At 48.7% G+C, this 22,480-nt stretch overlaps 1 protein-coding gene across 2 annotated transcripts in view; it reads right to left on the bottom strand.

The window, feature by feature from the left end:
- Window positions 1-2,482: 2,482 nt before the first annotated feature.
- Window positions 2,483-22,480, bottom strand: part of DNAJA3 (DnaJ heat shock protein family (Hsp40) member A3) — a 37,137-nt gene continuing 17,139 nt past the window's right edge. The window contains exons 6-12 of one of the 2 annotated variants that reach the window (XM_004438114.3): window positions 19,100-19,247; window positions 17,189-17,253; window positions 15,520-15,648; window positions 14,107-14,222; window positions 12,959-13,056; window positions 4,370-4,486; window positions 2,483-3,723 (exon numbers count right to left, since the gene is read on the bottom strand). In XM_004438114.3, the coding sequence (XP_004438171.1) occupies window positions 4,383-4,486; window positions 12,959-13,056; window positions 14,107-14,222; window positions 15,520-15,648; window positions 17,189-17,253; window positions 19,100-19,247 (660 nt within the window). In that variant the 3' untranslated portion in view covers window positions 2,483-3,723; window positions 4,370-4,382. The remainder of the gene's footprint in view (window positions 3,724-4,369; window positions 4,487-12,958; window positions 13,057-14,106; window positions 14,223-15,519; window positions 15,649-17,188; window positions 17,254-19,099; window positions 19,248-22,480) is intronic. The other variant, XM_004438115.3, reaches the window with a different exon arrangement.

The raw sequence follows: 22,480 nt of genomic DNA, 5'->3' as shown, positions 1-22,480 counted from the left end.
AAGCTAAAAACCATTGAATTGTACACTTTAAATGGGTGAATTGTATGGTATGTGAATTATATCTCAATAAAGCTGTTACCCCAAAAATGAGGTAACTGAAATCGCCACATAAAAATCTGAATGCCCAGCTTCTCTTGGAAAGCACCAGATGATCTGGCAGCACTGGCTCTCAATTCCTGCATAGCCCTCTTGGCTGGAGCTGAAGAGTGGCTGTCCCCTTTAGACAGGGCAGCCAGTCTCTACCACTCCCTGCTGTCTCCTGGGCCCTGAGGCTGCAGGTCAGTGCCCGTGGCACCTGACTTTGGACCCACTTTGCTTTTTAATGTAAAGTTTCTTACTGGCCCATTTGTGATCCCCTTTCACGAGGATCAAACCAGACAAGCAGAACTTCTGGTTAAAAGATATCAAGTGCAGGTTTCACAGTGTTTATTAACATACAAGAGTGCTAAAACATGCCTTCTGTGAAAGCCATGACTGCTCATATAGTTCAGTATTCAGTGATGGCTCCGTTCAGTGATGGTTGCAGAACAGAGAAAAGGGTAAGGGCAGTCCCGGGACGAGGGGCAGCCAGGAGGCTTGAGGGACTGGAGAGGATTCTTGTACGTTGAGGGGGATTTTCATGACAGGGAAGGAAGCAAAGACCAGTCCACCAGAACCCAAATACCTGAGGAGAAGGAACGTTCAGGAAACAAATCAGAGCAGAGGCCTGCAGGCGGGAAGGCAGCCGAGGTCCGGTGCCAAGTAGGCTTCATCCACCCATGACTGCACCTTCCCTAGCCCACCCTCCCTGATATTTCAGCAAATGCTGAACACCCATCTATCTTCCCCTCCTCTCAATCCCCAAAGGTTCAGGGACTGAGAGACACTTTATTGTATCTTTTTTTTTTTTTGTGAGGAAGATCAGCCCTGAGCTAACATCCTTGCCAATCCTCCTCTTTTTGCTGAGGAAGACTGGCCCTGAGCTAACATCTATTGCCAACCCTCCTCTTTTTCCCCTTTTTCTCCCCAAAGTCCCAGTAGATAGCTGTATGTTGTAGTTGCACATCCTGCTAGTCGCTGTATATGGGACGCCGCCACAGCATGGCTGGACAAGCGGTGCCTCGGTGCGCACTCGGGATCTGAACCTGGGCTGCCAGTAGTGGAGCCCGCGCACTTAACCGCTAAGCCACAGGGCTGGCCCCTATTGTATCTTTATATTTTTTATTTTTTATTTTTGTGAGGAAGATCAGCCCTGAGCTAACATCCATGCCAATCTTGCTCCACTTTATGTGGGACGCCGCCACAGCATGGCCTGACAAGCGGTGTGTCAGTGTGCACCCGGGATCCGAACCCAGGCCGCCAGCAGTGGAGCGTGCGCACTTAACCGCTACGCCAAGGGGCCCGACCCCCTATTGTATCTTTAAATACCTCATCTCACGCTCCCAACTCAGAGGCTGCAAAGAAGTCTGGTGACAAATGCCTCAGGAGCCACCTGTGGGAATAAGCCAAACCCCAGCCTTGAGTGGGACTTGATTCTACAGCTGTTGTACTGCCACCCTCCGTCCACCCAGGGAAGGATGCCTCAGTATAGCAATAATGGTGCCTAGCCAGCAAGAAAATCCACTTTCTCTTTCCAAGTCTTCCCCAGACTTCTGCTTCCAAAAGACAGGACAGGAATGGGACTTGGGTTGACTTCTCCAGGAAGGAAACCTAAGCTGCCAGGAGAGTAGCCATCTCGCTCGCCACTGCTGAACCCAAGATCCAGAGTCGAGCCAGGCCCACAATGAGAATGCACAGCAGGCCCTCAGGAAACATCATTTATTATATAGACACTCCTGAATGAAGGAAAAGTATGGAAATTGGCAGGAAGTCACTGCTGAGCCCCTTTCTTGCCCATTAGGTCTTTCCCAACTTCTTCACCCAACCATTTAAGTGCTCTCAAACCTCAACCTGCTCCACTCAGGACCCTGAGGTGGGGCTGAGCTATGTGCTCAGGCCACTCCAGCTGTGACGGCTTCGGGGCTTTTGTGAGACAGTCTCTGCTGAGAGCCAGACTAGTTCAACTACAATGAACAACAATTTTAACATGAAAAAAAACCTTAATATTCCTCTGAAAATAATGGAGGAAAATAAAAAACATAGTGAGGGAGATAGTAACAAGGCTGCACAGCACATCACTCATGTTGCAGGCTCCCAAAGAAAAAGCAACACACCAAATTCTACAACATTCGTTCAAATCAGCACATCGTTTCATGGTGAGCTCCCTGGTCTGGGAACTTGGCTGGAGAGGGTCTGCACTTGTCAAAGCGTCACCCATCCGTCAGTGTGCGTGTGCTCTTGGGTGGGCATGACTCCGTGGACAAGGCTAGCCACCTCTGCAGCTGGCCCCAGGAAAGCCAGCAGCAACATGGGGCGGCCCTATTTGTAGATGAGCACCAGTAATCCCCTGCTAAGCCACCTGGAGAAAGCTGTTTGAATTCTTTCAAAGAAGAAATGACCACACTTTAGGTTTTAAATATCTTTTTGCAGTAGATAATCTTATTTACATTGATACAGAATCATTTTACATTCTTAAATCAGACACTACTAGATGCTTTATTTTAGTAAATTATGAAGGAAAACAAAAAGGAAACTATTCCGAAGTGTTCTCCATTAACCTGTCTTACCACAGTGGGAGGATCTGGAAACACACGGAACCTGTACATCCTACAGGCTGAGGCTGGGAAAACAGTATGTTCTGCTCTGGCTGGACAGTGGAGAGCCTTCAACTGCTTAGACTGTGCTTTCCTTTGCTGAACAAATATTTATATGGGAAAAGACAATGATTCTTAGCACTGAATAATTTAAACACACTTCTGAAAACAGATGTCAACAGTGTGAGTGGGGAGAACCAAGACCCTGACTGGCAGCGAGGGCAGGGCTCCGGGTTAATGAGCGCATTAGTCTGCCCCAGGCCATGGCCACAGACGGCTGAGGTCCCCAGAAGGGCAGGAGCCCTACTCGCACCTGGTTTAGAACAAGAGAACTCCACAGTCAGGGACGAGAGGCCACAGGAGGGACTGTCCGTCCTGACAAAGATCACGGCCCATGTGGTCAGGAGCAGCATCTCCAGGAGGCTCTTCATAGGTGTCTCCCCAGGCCCCAAAGCCCCCACGTTCCAGCTCCTTGGTACCTTTGGGAATTAAAACAGATTCGAAGAAGAGCAAGTGATGCCCCTGCTGAGGGGTAGATGACGCTGGTGGGACATATAGGCCCCACGTTCCTGGAAAAGACAACCTGTCAGGAAAAATTCATTCCAGAACCTCCCAAAGGTTTGATGAGAGGAAAATTAATCACTTCATGACTCGATGCAGCTTAAGGCTTCATTTTTAAGCTGTAAGCATGGCCTTTAATTTTTTAACTAAGATCTCCACCACATTCGATTCCAAATTAGAGTTTTGGCTCTGCAAGAAGTGTCCAGCTGTCTTACCCTGCCTGAGCCAGAAGAGGCCGAGTTACCCACCCGTGGACAGGAAACTTCTACCAGCCCTTAGGCATGCCACGCCTTACTGCCGAGGGGCTGTCCACCGGGACTGTTATGTGGAGAGGTGTGTTGTCACATGATTTTGCTGTTGCCAAAGTAGTCCAGAGGACCTCTGCAAGCAGGGGCTTGGTGCTGCTGTGCTGGAATCCTCCTGTCTCCAGGATGCCTGGGCCGCGAGGAGGGCCAGCTGCTCCAGGCCTAGTTTCCAGTTGACCGTTTTCCTGAGCCAAGACACAAACAGTGACATTTCACTGCCATCGCAGGAGGCACACACCCCTGTGTGAGTTTTTGTCATCACTGACAAGGAGCTGCGCCAGGAGCCCCAGCCACCAGACACCAGCACAAGTAAAAAGTGGGTCCCAAGACACCACAGTGAGTAAGCATGACTCCTGGCAACCCCCCCAAGGTTTACACAGCCCTGCGCCTCCCAGGCAGGACAGGCACTATGAAATAGGCGGGAGGTTGGGGAGATCTGAGTTCTAGGCCTGGCTCTGCTATGACTCGCCCTCTGCGACTGTGGGCAACCTGGTTCTCGCCACTGCTGGACGCAGAACCCTCTGGGAGCTAGTGGAAGGAGGGCTGTGAGGCAGCCCCCCAGCGCACCCTCTCCAGGATATGGACACTGCAGAAGGCCTGCCGCTGCAGCCTGGTTCAGCCCTGTACCGGTTGACTCTGCTGCATTTCCCTAATGCAGCTGTCTCCACAGGCCGAGAAGCTTGGCTCTGAGGAGAGCCAGATACACACCTGAGACTGGCACCTCTGCCAACTCTCGGGGGTCAGGCAGCACGATATCAGTTAAAGTAGGGAAAATTGGGATTAGTTCACAGAGGGAAACAAAGGGGGAAGAAACCTCCAGGGTTTTCCTACCTCGGCTGGGATATCAGGAGGTAAACATTTTCTTAAGTTTGGAAAGGAATCCCTCCTTGTCCTCCCCAGCCTCGGGCCTAGCCTTGCCTCCTGCGGAGCTATCCATGGTGCTGCCACCTGGGCACAAACAGCAGAAAGAACTGGGGTCAAGGGTGCACACCTCCACAAGTCCCATCCCAGGCCCCGTCTACCCATGCCTGGCCACCCAGGGGTCGCCACTCAGGGAGCCACCAAGTACCACCCTGAAAGGAGAGGGGGCTGCTCCCATGTTGGCCAGGGCTGCCTCGCCTATCAGATGACTAAAGCAAACAGGCCAGTCAGCGCTTTAGTGTATCCCCACTGCTCCTCAAGTCACTAGACCGCAAGAGGAAAACAAGAAATAGAGAGGGACAATGACCAGCTATCTCTATCTTAACAATTGTAACAGAAATATAGTAAGTGCCAGATGCCTTCCAGGCCAGGCCATAGAGCTTCAACACTAGCTCATTCGATTCGTAGGATGATCTTACAGGTAAATTTCACAGATGAAGAAAACAAAAAACGGACGCACAGAGAGGTTAGGTGGTTTGCCTAAGGTCAAAGAACCAGTAAATGGGAGGGAGAACTAAGTTCAAACCCAAGCAGTTAGAGCCCAAAGTCTAGGCTCTTAACCACCATGCCATTGGCTGTAGGAAGGTGTAGAACACGCGCCAAGACCAACCAACTAGCTTCCACACTCCGTACGTGTGCACATACCATCTCCAGGACACCCAGCGGGGACCCACTGCCTCTCGGAATCCCATGACACGTGCGCTTCTTCTTATCTATAGTGAGGGCAGCGGAGGACCCTTATGTCACTGGGCAAACTCTCCCCATCGAGGGGCATCTAACTTTAAATGCTCTGGATAAAAGGAAGCTGCTCTGCTATTTCTTTAGGGCCCAGGTTGAGACTACTGAGAGCAACTCCACTGCACAAATGCATCATTTTATTTTATTTTTTTTAGATAGTTTTTTAATTTTATTTATTTATTTTTTTGTGTTGAGGAAGATCAGCCCTGAGCTAACATCCATGCTAATCCTCCTCTTTTTGCTGAGGAAGACCGTCTCTGAGCTAACATCTATTGCCAATCCTCCTCCTTTTTCCTTTCCCCCAAAGCCCCAGTAGATAGTTGTATGTCATAGTTGCACATCCTTCTAGTTGCTGTATGTGGGACGCGGCCTCAGCATGGCCGGAGAAGTGGTGCATCGGTGCGCGCCCGGGAGCCGAACCCGGGCCGCCAGTAGTGGAGCGTGCACACTTAACCGCTAAGCCACGGGGCCGGCCCACAAATGCATCATGTTAAAGATCTGCCAACCACTAGGCAAGGGGGGCAAACTTTTGTTATGAGTTAGACTATGGACCTGTACTCAACATTTTATTTATTTATTTATTTTTTATTTTTTGTGAGGAAGATCAGCCTTGAGCTAACATCCGTGCTAATCCTCCTCTTTTTGTTGAGGACAACCGGCTCTGAGCTAACATCTATTGCCAATCCTCTCCCTCCCCTCCCCACCCCAAAGCCCCAGTAGATAGTTGTATGTCATAGTTGCACATCCTTCTAGTTGCTGTATGTGGGACACAGCCTCAGCATGGCTGGAGAAGCGGTGCGTTGGTGCGCACCCAGGATCTGAACCCGGGCCGCCAGTAGCAGAGCGCACGCACTTAACCGCTAAGCCATGGGGCCGGCCCATGTACTCAACATTTTAAATTGTAGGGCACCATTTTTTTTTTTTTTTTTGAGGAAGACTAGCCCTGAGCTAACATCTGTTGCCAATCCTCCTCTTTTTTGCTGAGGAAGATTGGCCCTGGGCTAACATCCATGCCCATCTTCCTCTACTTCATATGGGACGCCACCACAACATATAAAGTAGAGGAAGCTTGATAACCGGTGCGTAGGTCCATGCCCGGGATCCAAACCCGCGAACCCTGGGGCCACCAAAGCAGAGTGCGTGAACTTAACCGCTATGCCACGGGGCCGGCCCCCGTAGGGCACATTTGTAACATGCTAGGAGACGTATGCCAAGTACAGTGCAGAGCAGAGTGAAAAACGGTCACCCTCCCCAAGACCTTAGTCTAAGACGTCTTCATCAGTGAGAGGCCCAAAACTCTGGGTAACAGGCCCCAGCTGGGATTGGGTGGGGTGGTCCTGGGTACAGCCCCCTGGGGAGTCCTCTGGACCTGGCACACTCTGAGAGCTCAAGAATGTCCTCAGAGAGATAGAAGTGGCCCCAAACAAGGACGTGCTAATAGAGGTGTAAGCAATCACCAAAGCCAAGGTGGCTGGCTTGGTAACCCCAGATTCCCGGGCCTTCCCAGATGAGGACCTAGGCACTGCACAGGCATCATGGCAGGCCCCTGTGAGAGGCACCCACTGCCACAGGTTATGAGGCCAGATGTGCCCTCCCTTAGTCCTTCACATGGCCTTTTCTTTTTTTTTTTTTTTTTAATTTTTATTTATTTATTTTCCCCCAAAGCCCCAGTAGATAGTTGTATGTCATAGTTGCACATTCTTCTAGTTGCTGTATGTGGGTCGCGGCCTCAGCATGGCTGGAGAAGCAGTGCGTGGGTGCACACTCGGGATCCGAACCCAGGCTGCCAGCAGCGGAGCGCGAACACTTAACCACTAAGCCACGGGGCCAGCCCACATGGCCTTTTCTTACATCAAGGCTTAAGTAACAAAAAAGGACTGCTCCTAACACAAAGGAATCCACAAACCAGAAATTTCCCATCCCTCCTGGGCCTCCTCGGACAAGGGAGAGCAAGAGTATTGAATTTCCTATGTCCTTGTTTTTTTTTTTTGTTTTTTTTAAAAGATTTTATTTATTTATTTATTTTCCCCCAAAGCCCCAGTAGATAGTTGTATGTCATAGCTGCACATCCTTCCAGTTGCTGTATGTGGGACGCGGCCCCAGCATGGCCGGAGAAGCGGCGCGTCGGTGCGCGCCCGGGATCCGAACCCGGGCCGCCAGCAGCGGAGCGCGCGTGCCTAACTGCCAAGCCACAGGGCTGGCCCTCCTATGTCCTTGTTAAGGGGACAGCAAATCTTCGTGTGTGTGTGTGAGACACCGTGAGTTACCACTGATGGAGCTTTTATCATGTGCCAGGTATGGAGCCAAATGCTTTACCTAGATGATCTCATTTAATCATATAAGAACCCTATGAATTGGGTGCTACTATTATCCCAGTTTACAGATGAGGAAACTGAGGCTCAGAAAGGTGAAGCAATTTGCCTAAGGCTGTACAGCTAATAATGGCAGAGCTAAGACTTGAATCATCTGACATCAGAACCTAAGCTTTTTTTTTTTTTTTTTAATTTTTATTGTATTTATTTTTCCCCCCAAAGCCCCAGTAGATAGTTGTATGTCATAGCTGCACATCCTTCTAGTTGCTGTATGTGGGACACGGCCTCAGCATGGCTGGAGAAGCGGTGTGTCGGTGCGTGCCTGGGATATGAACCCGGGCCGCCAGCAGTGGAGCGCACGCACTTAACCGCTAAGCCACGGGGCTGGCCCAGAACCTAAGCTCTTAACTACTAGTCACAATGGGGCATGAAAACATTCAGCGACTGCCTCGCCCTCCTCCCCCAACTCTGCTGTCCTTGTCACGTGAGGGCAGGAAGTGGTTATGCCCCATGGCCAGTATTTGAGCCACAGCGGCCAAAGTCTGGGAGAGCCAGAACAAGCACGTGGTTAGCTGGTTAACAATTCACAACAAATAAATAAATAAAACAATAAAACACCGACACACACCCAGAAATTCTTCTCACCCCCCACCACCAGGAACACAGTCTTACCTCTCTCTGTTTTATTTTTTTTAATTTTTATCTATTTATTTTTTTCCCCCAAAGCCCCAGTAGATAGTTGTATGTCATAGTTGCACATCCTTCTAGTTGCTGTACGTGGGACGCGGCCTCAGCACGGCCGGAGAAGCAGTGTGTCGGTGCACGCCCGGGATCCGAACCCGGGCCGCCAGTAGCAGAGCTTGTGCACTCAACCGCTAAGCCACGGGGCCAGCCCTTACCTCTCTCTGTTTTAAATTTGGCTAAAAGGAGGATGGACTCCTTCAGGAATAAGGTTTACTGGCAGGGACATCAAATAATATCAGCACTGAACTTAAAATTCTGGGGGCCGGCCCCGTGGCATTAGTGGTTAAGTTCGGCTTGCTCCGCTTCAAGGGTCCGGGTTCACAGGCTCCCCCCCAGGCACAGACCTACACCACTCGTCAGCTATGCTGTGGTGGCAACCCACATACAAAATAGAGAGAGACTGGCACAGATGTTAGTTAGCTCAGGGCTAATCTTCCTCAAGCAAAAAAAGGAAGGTTGGCAACAGATGTTAGCTCAGGGCGAATCTTCCTCAGCAAAAAAAAAATTCTGAACCAAATGTCAGGAATAAACTGTTAGCCTCTGCACATTCATGATGAAGTCTATACACAGATCCTTTTTCTAGGATCTGTCCTTACAGGATGTCCTGGGCCCTCAGGAGCCTTCTGGTCTCCTTCCAGGACACAAACATGAGCACTTTACTTCCAAAACTCCTTTAAATACAGCTGGCAGGGCCGGCCCCATAGCTTAGCAGTTAAGTGCACGCGCTCCGCTGCTGGTGACCCAGGTTCGGATCCCGGATGCGCACCGACGCACTGCTTCTCCGGCCATGCTGAGGCCGCGTCCCACATACAGCAACTAGAAGGATGTGCAGCTATGACATACAGCTATCTACTGGGGCTTTCGGGGAAAAATAAATAAATAAATAAATAAATATTAAAAAAAAAATAATAATACAGCTGGCACATGATTTTTGCACTTCAGAATAAATAGGGAATGCCCCGCGGTGGAAGTCCACTCCAGCTGAACAGGCACAACACGAGCATCTCTAGTCTGTGCTTTCAGAAGGTGACCACAGCTGGAGAGGTTGCTCAGCCAACCAGAGACCAAGATCTCGAACCTGAGGCCGCAGGACTCCTTTATCAGATCACACACAGCTTTCCTGAGAAGGGGTTACATTTCTCTCTCTCCCTCAGAGCATTTCCCAGCTGATGGTTAGGAAAATGAATTCAAATAAACTCTGCCAACATTTACCGTGAACCAGCCTAGGGCCAAGTGCAGCGCAAGGTGCTGGGGATTCAAAGAGAAAACATCCTAGTTCACTACAGGCAGGATCCCAGGTCAGAACTGTTTTGACGGCTGCTGATAAGGTGATGCCAGGTAAAGAATAACCAGGAAACGCTCATTCTGTGAATTATATCAGCTTTTTGGGCCAAAACGTTTTCTCCACGGTTACAAATGCCTAGTGTGATAAGAAAGGTCTAGCACTTATTTGGGGGGTCAGTGCTTGCCCTGGCTTCCTGTTACGCTGTACGCTGGAAGAGGGCAGCGACCCTGTCTCTGTGCCTGACTTCTTAGCAACAGCAAATGCTAAATGAACATTTGTTTGAAGGAACAGAGGCCAACAGGACTCCAGGATCTGACTTCTGAGGACTGGACCCACCCCACGGTGGAGGTACATGTCCACACTCACAGCCCGACTCCCTGAGCTGTCTATGTGCACAAGCTGAGCCAGCAGAGCGCCTCTCGTTCCACTAAAATGTCTTTTCCCTCATCTTCCTCTGCCTCTGCCCTGCACAAAAGGGATCTGTGATCAACACTGTCAGCCACGTCAGAGAAGAGAAACAGCAGGTGGAATCTCCAAATAACGAGCTCGGGAACAAGTCTCTACACTTATAGCTAAATGTACACACGTGTGTTATCACAAGAATTAAAGATGATCCAGAAACACAATGAGCCACACTGTGTCTCTAACTCAAAAAGTCACGCAGTGGGCCGGCCCCGTGGCTTAGCGGTTAAGCGCGCGCGCTCCGCTGCTGGCAGCCCGGGTTCGGGTCCCGGGTGCGCACCGACACACCGCTTCTCTGCCGCGTCCCACATACAGCAACTAGAAGGATGTGCAACTATGACATACAACTATCTACTGGGGCTTTGGGGGGAAAAAATAAATAAATAAAATCTTAAAAAAAAAAAAATGTCACGCAGTAACCTCAGAGTGCCCCAATGCCCTGTGTCTTTTTGCTTAGCCCCAAGAGCACTAAGAGCCCCTAAGCACGCCACGGTCTTTCTGGTTCACAGACTGGGAAAGGAGCCAGGCCAGCCATTAAGGTTTTCAGCAACTGTATAAGGGAACAAAAATAAACAAGGCATACTAAACGCACCAAAAACTTTAGGTCACTTTCTTGCAGAACTGTATCTATTCCAAATGCCTTCCAGGTACCCTTTCCCATAATTAAAGCAAGTCTTCAAAGACCCAGGAAGCAGTGTGTACCTGCAATGACTCCCATCAGTCTCAAATGACTCTACTCATGTGTACTTAGAGGCTATTAAAGTGAGCTGAGCACATTTGATCCTAAGAACCACTGATAACTGAACACAACTGCTTCTAGGATAACTTCAGTTAATAAGTTTTGTTAAATGTTTGAAATAAAAGAGATTCAGGCTCTACTTAAATAAATAGACCCACTGTTAGTGAAGTTGTCAGGAAAAGAGAATTGTATGTACTGTCATATTTTCATATAAGGACTGCTGAAGTAACTTTCTTCACAGTATAACGAGAGGCTTAACCACACGCAGGCCACAGACTGACAGTGCATTCTTTGAAGCCAATTCTAAGATTCTTAAATGCCATTCAAAAAACTATGTCTGGAAGCCAAATTTCCCATTGGAATACAACTCTGAAATGACAACAGAAGTTGAGTGGAAAAAATACATAATTTGGCATAGCCATTTCACTTTATAAACAAGTTTTCAGAAGTGCATATATTAAAGTTAAGCTGGGCCGGCCCTGTGGCTTAACGGTTAAGTGCGCGTGCTCCGCTGCTGGCGGCCCGGGTTCGGATCCTGGGCGTGCACCGACACACGGCTTCTCTGGCCATGCTGAGGCCACGTCCCACATACAGCAACTAGAAGGATGTGCAGCTATGACATACAACTATCTACTGGGGCTTTGGGGGGAAAAAAAATAAATAAATAAAATCTTTAAAAAAAAAAAAAAAGTTAAGCTATACTCAGCAAAATTACATCAATAAAAATTTAAAAGGAAAAACTGGCAAAGTGTCTGGCACACAGGAAGCTCCCAATAAATCCTGGCTGAAAGCAGGAAGAGGGTAAGTACAAGGAACCACGAAGATAATGAGGGTTCTAAGGATACTCATAAGCTGACGGTACGATCAACTCTCAATTTAAGCTATCAGAAAGGGCTTTAAAATACACCAACACTCCAATATAGTGAGCGAGGCCCAAGTCCTCATCCAGGCAGACCTCAAGTTCCCTGAGGTTGGGGGGACACAGACAACGGACAGCTGAGAGCTGTCTGCAGAACAAATCCCACATGCTCTGTGATGTGGGAATATTTGGGATTCAGGAAGGAGAAGCCAGAGGTGCACAGTTACGTGGAATAATCACTCCCACTTCTTTTTAGTTCAAGGGCTATAACAAGAAAATAAGAGAAAAGTCTATGTACCAAATAATTAAAATAAGTGCCTATTCCATGCTTGGTCAGGCTACAGACACGATGGAGGACTTGGTCGCCTGTACTCAACAGAAGCTCAGCAAAGACTGCTGCTGCCGGGACCCCCACCCCACCCCACCCCGGGGGCTCTAAGACCAAGCCCTCCACTTCACTGGGAAATCCACCTCCAGCTCCAACCACCTACTCTGAAGGACCATATACTAATCTAATATCGTTTGAGTTCTGAGAACGAGAGGAGCATCCAGGACCCCGACAAGAACTAAATGATGCAACAAGGAGGAAACATGGTGGGCAGCTGAAGCCAATGACACCCTCAGCACAGCTTGTCCTGACCCGAGCAGGAGCCCTAAGCAACAGAGAACCAGCGTCTCCTCGGCAGAGCACCCCCACCTTCCACGGGAAGAGGGACTATGGCTGCAGTGTCTGTCACCAAAGCTTCTGCCTAAGGGCATTTTGGTATCTAATCACTAATATTTAACTACACTCTACAGACAGAGCATGACATCTGAGCTCAGGGTAAATATGGCATTTGTTCATTGCCAGAGGAATTCAAAGTTAGACCTGCTGAGAACAGGCAGATTTGGAGTCACGTGATCGTTTTTAATTGCTGCAGTAGCTGGTATTCACAAGACACTCTCAAATCTTGGTGAAGCGTTTTGGGTCAGGAACGCATAAAGCTTTCCAATCCAACTTCCCCGTAAGCTGTTACAAGGAGCTCTCATGTAGGGATGTGCCCAAGGTCACAAGGCAAGTAGCAGAACCAAGGATAGAACTCAGGAGAGCAGCTCTCTGAGACACACGGCTGCCGTCTGGAAGAAAGCATTCTAGAAGTCTCTAACCTCAGCAACCAGGGCGCACACACAGAGGAAGGAAGAGAAGCTTTACTCTGGAGCTCGGCTGGCACTTAGCTGTTCCTAGCCCACAGCTCCTCTCTTTCTACTGTGTTCTTTGGAGGCTCCACGGAGATCCCCAAGTGGAAACCCCAACATGCTTCTAAACTGTCCATCCTCTGAGGGTCAGAGAGGATGCCCACAAGCCATTGTGCCTCCTTACCAGTGCTTGTCTGGGTGACGCCATTCACCGTCCCCTCCACATCAGTCTCATCCTCGGCATAACTCAGGATCAGGCTCTGCTGCCGGCTTGTCAGTCTCCTGTGGACCGAGCACAGTCAGTGGCCAAGTGTTTCCACTGGGCAGCTCTTTAAAGGACGCGGACTCAGCCAATCCCCATGCAATGGGTGGGAAATGGGGGACCCCTGACCCAGGCAGGGGTGCACACCCTGAGCCTAAGAGCCACGCCCTCAGAGCTTCTGTGAAGAAAATCTCTTACAATACCCTAAGTTGTTTTAAACAACTGCCACTGTGGCTATGTTAAATACGTCACTGCAAAAAAAGCTTTTAAAAGTGTGTGTAGGAAATTATCTGAAAGGAGTGCCGGAAACCCAGTTCTCCCAAGGGGAATCAGGCATGCCCTATTCTGGATGCCCACAGCTCTCTGTTTGGACCTTTGTCTCAGAGGACACAGACATCCCGTGCCATGATCTGGTTATAGATCTGTCTTTCCCACCAGACTGTGAGCACCCTGAGACCAAAAATAATAATAATCAATAACAGCAGCAACAAACAGCTAAGTATTCCCTATGTATTATTCATTTAATCCTCCAACTCAAGGAGATTGACCTTTTTATTATGTCCACTTTACAGATGGAGAACTCGGGCAGGATACACTTGACTTAAAGGAAGAAGTAACCTGCCTAGGCCTCAGTGCTTACAGTGGCAGAGCGACAACGGGCCAGGTGGTTCGGTAGCACTGAACCACCACACTGCAATGCTCTACACAGGGCCTGGCAGGTATTTATTATTTATTTATTTATTTTTTGTGAGGAAGATCAGCCCTGAGCTAACATCTGCCAATCTTCCTCTTTTTGCTGAGGAAGACTGGCCCGAGCTAACATCCGTGCCCATCTTCCTCCACTTTACATGGGACGCCGCCACAGCATGGCTTGACAAGTGGTGCGTCAGTGCGCACCCAGGATCTGAACCAGCGAACCCCGGGCCGCCACAGCGGAGTGCGCGCACTTAACCGCTTGCGCCACCAGGCCAGCCCCGGGCCTGGCAGATAAAACAATCTCATCTGGCTCCTGCTTGGTGGATGAAAGTGTGCAGAGATCTGGCCTTGCCATGGCCTATGTGGGCACTTACTTTGGAACTCTTATCTTGATGTGAATGTAGTGATCTCCGTAGCCATAACTGTTAATCCGGGGGATGCCTTTCCCACTCATCCGAATCTTCTGGTCTGTCTGAATCCCAGGGGGGATCTACAAAGAAAGGAAATCTGTGGTTTTCCTTGGTCTCCAGTTGCCCAAATGAAAACATTTCACTACAAGAAGACAACTTTACTCCTTGAAAAGAACTCCCATTCGGGTTTCTAGACCAAACCCACCCACAACCACATGAAAACTGGCTAAGCTACGGGGCCAGCCCCGTGGCGTAGCGGTTAAGTGCTCAAGCTCCACTGCTGGCGGCCCTGCTGGCGGCCCAGGTTTGGATCCCGGGCGCGCACCGACGTACCACTTGTCAGGCCATGCTGTGGCAGTATCCCACATAAAGTGGAGAAAGATGGGCGTGGAGGAAGATGGGCGTGGAGGAAGATGGGCATGGATGTTAGCCCAGGGCCAGCCTTCCTCAGCAAAAAGAGGAGGATTGGCATGGATGTTAGCTCAGGGCTGATCTTCCTCACAAAACAAAACAAAAAAAAAAAAAAAGAAAACTGGCTAAGCTGGGATCCACCCTGAGCAGAGCCTGTGACGAGGACTTGGGGGCAGGTAGTTTGGGGAAGTGAGCACAGAAAGCAGGAGGGAGGAGGCATGGAGAGCGAGACCTGGGAGGAGACAAAGCCAACACACGGGCACGTTGCTGAGGCTGCATTCTGGCCCTCCACAGGGTCTGCATTCCACGGGCCCTCGAGAAGCAGAGAACAGCTCCCAGAAGTGTCCACCAGACACCTACCCACGGCTCCTGCCTCTATTGGCAGAGGTTAATCCAATGCACTCACGTCTGCCCGCAAAGGGCTCCTGAGAGGCTGGAGAAGGCCCAGGCGAATGAGACAGCGTGACCCAGAGGCGGGAAGACCCAGAGGCAGGAAGAGCCAGAGGTGGGAGGTGGGGGTGAGAGGTACACTGAGCTCACAGGAAGCTGTTCTCTGTGCTGCTACTGAAATCAGGGGTGGCCTGAGGGGATGTGACATGGGCACCAAAGGTGTCTGCTCCCCTAATCAGGCACTGGAGTGGCAACAGGTGCAGAGAGCTCACAGCAGGGAAATGCATGTCTGCTTCATGGTGTAGCACAGTTCCCAGGACCTTCTAACCAGTAGAAAAGGGGATGCGACCCAGGAATCGTCTTCAATGGTTATTACCCATTTAAGGCCTACAGTTTGTGCTTCACACCCAAGGAAATGCCTAACATTCCTCCTGCCCTCCCTCAAATCTCGTCTCCTCTGAATCCCCAAAATGCTGGTTGTTCACAGGTTCTAGCCACTTCTCAGCCCTTTCCCATTTCAGAAAAAAAAGAGCAATGAAGTACAAGTGTGGCAAAGCCATTCTCACGCCCTCCTACCGTCACATTGATGGTCTCATACAGGCCCTGGGCTCTGGCTGTCCCTCCAAGAAGAGCCTGAGCTATAGAAATAAAGAGGTCGGAGTGGATGTCTGCGCCGTCCCTCCGGAACACAGGGCTTTTCTGCACCTAGGGCCAAGCACGAGAGATGGGGATTACACACAGAGAAGTCCTTGAGACTGGACATCAGCCCCGCGTCCAGCAGCCCGAGCTCAGGTTGCTGCTTCTACGCTCAGAGTATAGCACTGAGGAGGAGAATGTACTTTCACCAAGGTGGAACACCAACCCAGGCTCCCGGGTTACACGTCAGATTCATCTCTATACTGCAATACAAGAGTGTCAGTCTCAGACCAAGCTGTTCGATTGTGAAAGGAAATAAAAAAAAGTAAAACTGACTTTTTGAACATTAAAAAAAGCCTATTTTACCAGAAAATATAGAAAAACACAGACTAATACATCTATAAAGGCAAAAATCCGAACGGTGATTTGGCACAAACAACCTTCATGACAGACTGGCAGCATGAGAATTATTCTGATTTTATAAGCACCATTTTTTGTGTCTCAAAGACATTTTTTGCCTTCCAGTGATTTCTTCTCTCTCTCTTTTTCCTTCTCTATTATTAGATGGGAACAGAATCTGAATTTTCTACCAAACTTTTCTCATAGATTGGCTTCCAGCTTGCTGCCTTTGTCTTTGATTTCTCAGTCTAGAAGAGTCACCCTTAACATTACCTTTTGTCTTTGTTTTAAATTATGAAATATTTCAAACATACATAAACTGCTAAGTAAATAACACACGGTGTATCCACAACCCAGCTTAGGTAATTAATAAAACATTACGAATGCAGCTGAAGTTTCCTTGCCTCCTCCTCACCCCTCCAGAGTAACTACTACACTGAGTTCAGTATTTATCATTCCTAAGAGCATCTTTTTACTTTTACTGCATATTTACATGTCCCTAAATAATATATAACACCATCTCGCATGGTTTAAAACTTTATATAGATGATCTCATCATCCTGTATCCTCTTACAATCTGCCTCCTTTCCCTTGTCTGTAACTGAGAAGTCTCGCAATGTCTCATACTAACACATTTGGTTCTAGTTTCTTCCTTCTGACTGCTCTGTGTACTCCATGACCACAGCGTGGGTCACTCAGCCATTCTCTTTTCAAAAGACAGCAAGTTGTCATCAGTGTCTTACCACTATGAACGAGGCTGTCACATACACCTCGTGCCTCCGCCTGCTACACCTGTGGGGTGTATATATCTAGCGGAATTGCCAATAGAAGGCATTTATCCCTTTAATGTTTCCCTTATTTCAGAAAACCAAGTCTGCCCTTGTATATAGTAGGTAAAACTGCACCTTTGGCCTGACTGTCCCTACCAACAATTTGATACATAAATAAAAACACAAAATGTTTTCTGTATTTTTATGGGTCCTATGTTGCCAACTTGTAAACATCCTGAGGAAGCTTTGTTCTCTCCACACCTAGCACAAATGCTTGACATAACACATGTTTAATAATCGCACTGAAGTGGCCACTGCTCCCCTTAGAAACAAGGACGGCCAGATGTGCCCAGTGAAGCTCCGATCTCCTGAGAAGACTCAGCTGTACCGTCTCCAAGAGAACAAGGGTCTGACAGAAGCTGTGCAAGCAGAGCACCTACCCTGAATGTGATGAAAATTTCTCTTTTTCCTACAGGCATCCTCACAGTCTGGCCATCCTCGACTCCTATAAGTAAGAACAAAAGTTTAAAAGAGAATAATTATTTTGGGACCTCCCAAGGTATTTTTTACCCTAGATCCATTTAGAACCCACCAACTTCCTTGCTCATTCCTGTTTCTTCTTCTTCTTCTTCTTCTTTTTTTTTTTGTGAGGAAGATCAGCCCTGAGCTAACATCCATGCCAATCCTCCTCTTTTTGCTGAGGACAACCGGCCCTGAGCTAACATCTATTGCCAATCTTCCTCCTTTTTCTCCCTTTTTCTCCGCAAAGCCCCAGTAGATAGTTGTATGTTGTAGTTGCACATCCTGCTAGTTGCTGTATGTGGGACGCTGCCTCAGCATGGCCAGACAAGCAGTGTGTCAGTGCGCACCTGGGATCAGAACCCAGGCTGCCAGTAGCGGAGTGCACACTTAAACGCTAAGCCACGGGGCCGGCCCCTCCTGTTTCTTCTTTTTTTTTTTTTTTTTTTAAAGATTTTATTTATTTATTTTTTCCCCCCAAAGCCCCAGTAGATAGTTGTGTGTCATAGCTGCACATCCTTCTAGTTGCTGTATGTGGGACGCGGCCTCAGCATGGCCGGAGAAGCAGTGCGCCGGTGGGAGCCCGGGATCCGAACTCGGGTCGCCAGCAGTGGAGCGCGCTCACTTAACCACCAAGCCACGGGGCCGGCCCTGTTTCTTCTTAACAAGGGACAATTATCCAAGATGGCAATAGGTGTAACTTTTCAAAGGTACAACATAAAATAATTGATAACTGAACAAGAGAACCGCTATTTATTTATTCAAGTTTACTGAATGCCTGCCTCGTGCCAGGTCCATGTAGTACCTCAGGGAGTGTACAGTCTAGTAGGGGAGATGGGTATTAACCAAATGACAACACTAATAAGCGTGTCTTTACAAATGGAGACATGTTCTTTAGGAGGAAAAGATCACAACTCCAGACGAACACCTAAGGAACAGGGAGGGTTCCAGAAGGCTTCCCTGGGGAAGTGACACCTGGGCCGGGAGCTCCAGGAGAACAGTTAACCCACTGAAGAGAAGGTACAAAGTGAGTTTCAGACACAAGAACGGCATACACAAAGGCTCTGTTCTGGGAGGCATCACGGCCCGTGCAAGGAGCTATGTGAAAGTCAAGGCAGGCAACAAGGGGGCGACCAGTAAGAGGCTGGACAGGCGGGCAGACCTCCTTTCTCACCCCCTGAGAGTCACTGCAGGGTCTTCAACAGGGCAAGTGACATGATCAGACTGCCTTGTGGAAAGAGCACCCCGGAAGGAGAGCCAGTTGGGGACAGCAGTCACAGGCTGCCCTGCGGCCTGGGAGAGGGTGAGTGCAGACTGGGCTGGCAGTGGGGACAACACTGGCCTCGGGGACTGAAGACGGAGGTGATGGAGGAGCTCCTTCATCATGCATGGGGAACAGTGGGCAAGTCAGGTCTCTTCTCCCCAACATGACATGTAGCCGAGATTTTAAAACTAGTTGGTACAGGGCCGGCCCCGTGGCTTAGCAGTTAAGTGCGTGCACTCTGCTACTGGCGGCCCGGGTTCAGATCCCGGGTGCCCACTGACGCACCGCTTCTCTGGCCATGCTGAGGCCGCGTCCCACATACAGCACCTAGAAGGATGTGCAGCTATGACACACAACTGTCTGCTGGGGCTTTGGGGGAAAAAATAAATAAATAAAATTATTAAAAAAATAAAAAAATAAAACTAGTTGGTACAAGGAGGAGAACGCAAGGAAATTCTAGTTCCTCCTCCAGTCCAGGGCCTTAACCACGGCTTTTACTACAGCCAAGTCACAGGAAACAGTGACCTCAGCTCTCCCAGCCCCTGTGTGGATGAGCCACAGAACCCACCAGCAGGCACGGGGATCACCACTTTCTTCTTCTGTTTGGCTTGTCCTGCTCCTCTGCATACCACACAGGGAGTCGTGATGATGGAGCCTCGGCCACCACATCTTCGACACGTGGAGCGCATCACAAAAGGGCCTGTATTTATGGTTTCCTGATAAAAAGGAGAAGAAAAATGGGACCCTGAAGACACAGGTAAACTCTGACAGGTGAGGCTCTGGGACCACAATCTGCACAAGAGAAATGTTTCATCAAAAACTCATGTTTTGGGGCCGGCCCAGTGGCGCAGCGGTTAAGTGCACGCACTCCGCTGCAGCAGCCCGGGGTTCGCAGGTTTGGATCCCGGGCGTGCACCAAGGCACCGCTTGTCAAGCCATGCTGTGGCAGTGTCCCATATAAAGTGTAGGAAGATGGGCACGGGTGTTAGCCCAGGGCCAGTCTTCCTCAGCAAAAAGAGGAGGATTGGCATGGATGTTAGCTCAGGGCTGATCTTCCTCACAAAAAAAAAGACTCATGATTGTGTGCACACACACTAAAACATACTGCCTGAGAACACAGGTGCCGAGGCTCAAACTGTTCATATGATCTTCTAGAACCCACCGACTTCTGAATTCCAAATCACCAAGCTGATTATAGAGACTGAAAAGTGAGATACTGCCTCTCTATAGAAGCTCCTAAAACCCTCGGGACCCCTGGGAACTGAGCGAATACATTTTAAAAAAATAGTATTCCCTCTGTAATTACAAACGTGATAGCTGGGAAAACAGGAAAATAAGAGGAAAGTGACAACTGGACTCAATCCCCCACTCAGAGCTGCCAGTCTGGTCACTGAGCCTGCTACTGCCCACTCCAAGGAGCAGCACAGGCCTCTGTCCCCTTAGGGCCACATGGGAACAAGAGCTGAGTGGAGTTTACCAATAGGACCCCCCCTATTGCCCCATCCCCATCCCAGCTTCCCAGGGCCTCGAGGCCAGTGGCTCCTCTGGCACACACTGCTGTGCTCCTCTTGCTGCAGCGTCTTCTTTTGGATTCTGCCCCCTTCCCGAATCCTGCAAGAGCCGCCCTAGCTCCCAGCCTCCCCACAGCTGCGGGGAGGCTTATGATTTGTGGTTACTCCCATCAGCTCCTCACTGGGCATTGGAAACTGGCTACCTTTTTACTTAACCTAACGTCTTTGGATTTTTTTGGTAAATTATCAAGTACACGCTTGTGGCAAATCAAAGGCTACAGAGATACATAAAAAAGATGTTATTAATCTCCCCCCTCACCTTGACTCCCAAGGTAACCAACTCTTACCAGTTTATAGTTTGAGTTATTCTTTTCACAATTCACTCACTCTCTCTCTCCATAAAAAAGTCTTCTTTTAAAGTGAAAATTTTATAAAGAGTATATTATACATATTGCTCTGCAACCTGCTTTTCTTTTTATCTTAATGCACATATATCCTTCTCTTCTGGTGCCTTTGTTTTTTCTAAGAAAGATTCCCAAAGGTAGAATTGCTGGGACAAATTATTATTATATTTAAAAATTTACGTTGGGCCGGCTCCGTGGCTTAGCGGTTAAGTGCGCGCGCTCTGATGCTGGCGGCCCGGGGTTCGGATCCCGGGAGCACCCCGAGGCACCACTTCTCCGTCCAACGTGAGGCCGAGTCCCACGTACAGCAACTAGAAGGATGTGAACCTATGACATACAACTATCTACTGGGGCTTTGGGGGGAAAAAACTGAATAAATAAAATCTTTAAAAAAAAAAAAAAAATTTACGTTTTTATTTATCTGAAAAAGTAATATGTGCACATGGTACAAAATTCAAAAGTAAAAAAGGAGATACCGTGAAAAGTTAAGTGTCGCCCCATACCCTGTCCCCTAACTATTCCAGGCACCTTCCTTAGAGGCACAGCTACAGTGACCTTCTTGTGTATCCTACTTTCTACTAACACACACATTTTCAGCCATCTGTATGAGCATTACGAGTTTTCAACAAGCCAAAGCAGTACACTATGCACATGGTTCTGCAGCTTCTGTTGTTTTGTTTTTTACAATTTAATGATCTTGGAAAGTATTTCCCATCAGTGTAGTTTTCCGTTACATGGATGCATCACAATTTTTCAGACAACTCACTCCTGGTGGTCACAGAGGTTGTCCAGTCCTTTACTACTCTACACAAGGTTCCAAGGGACACCCTGTACACACGTATGCTGTTTTACAAGTGTGACCTGTAGGCTACGAACCCAAAAGAGATGGAAACAGAAAGTTTTTTTTTGTGTGTGAGGAAGATCAGCCCTCTGCTAACATCTGCCAATCCTTTTTTTTTTTTTTTTTTTTTGCTGAGGAAGACTGGCCCTGGGCTAACATCCGTGCCCATCTTCCTCCACTTTATATGGGACGCCGCCACAGCATGGCCTGACAAGCAGTGCATCGCTGCGCACCTGGGATCCAAACTGGCGAACCCCAGGCCGCCGCAGCGGAGCGCGCGCACTTAACCGCTTGCGCCACCGGGCCGGCCCCCAAACAGAAAGTTTTAATAGCTCCTGCAGCTGCCACTCACAAGTCAGAGTGGTTTCCACTTCCATCATCAGTGTATGGGAACGCTCATGTCCCACAGGCTTGTCCGCATGGACTGTACAATCTCTGAAATGTGTGCCAATCTGGAGGGTGAGCCAAAGGCATCTTCTTGTTTCCATTTGCTTTTCCCTGACTGCTGGTAAGAAACGTTTACTGGTCACTTGTATTTCCTCTTCTGTTCATCTTGACCAGTTTTCCTAATGAGCTGTTTGGTCTTTTTCTCACTACTCTGAAGGAACCCTTTACATATTAGGAATACTAATCCCTTAGCAAATGTGTTGCAAATGTTTTTTCCCAGGCTCAAACATTACATTTTGAGAGAAATACACTTCAGCTTTACCATCTTACCCAGTGTTCACTTTAGAAATGTTTAAAAAAAAAAAAAAGTTACAGCAATTCAGGGCCTTGCAGAAAGGACCTTAGAAATGAGAGGGAATGGGCCGGCCTCGTGGCTTAGCGGTTAAATGCGCGCGCTGGGCTGCTGGCAGCCCAGGTTCAGATCCCGGGCATGCACCGACGCATCGCTTCTCCGGCCATGCTGAGGCCGTGTCCCACATGCAGCAACTAGAAGGATGTGCAACTATGACATATAACTATCTACTGGGGCTTTGGGGAAAAAAAAAAAAATGGAGGAGGATTGGCAATAGATGTTAGCTCAGAGCCAGTCTTCCTCAGCAAAAAGAGGAGGATTAGCATGGATGTTAGCTCAGGGCTGATCTTCCTCACAAAAAAAAAAAAAAGAAAAGAAAAAAGAAGTGAGAGGGAATTGGGAACAACCAATAAAAAATATCTATAACAAGTGGCAGCAACTCGGTTCACAACAT

The sequence above is a fragment of the Ceratotherium simum genome, chromosome 26 (genome assembly GCF_057802395.1).
Source record: "Ceratotherium simum simum isolate JZ-2026a chromosome 26, ASM5780239v1, whole genome shotgun sequence".
Classification (NCBI taxonomy): domain Eukaryota; kingdom Metazoa; phylum Chordata; class Mammalia; order Perissodactyla; family Rhinocerotidae; genus Ceratotherium; species Ceratotherium simum.
The sequence above is the reverse complement of the archived record's forward strand: the minus strand, read 5'-3'. Positions and strand labels throughout refer to the sequence as shown.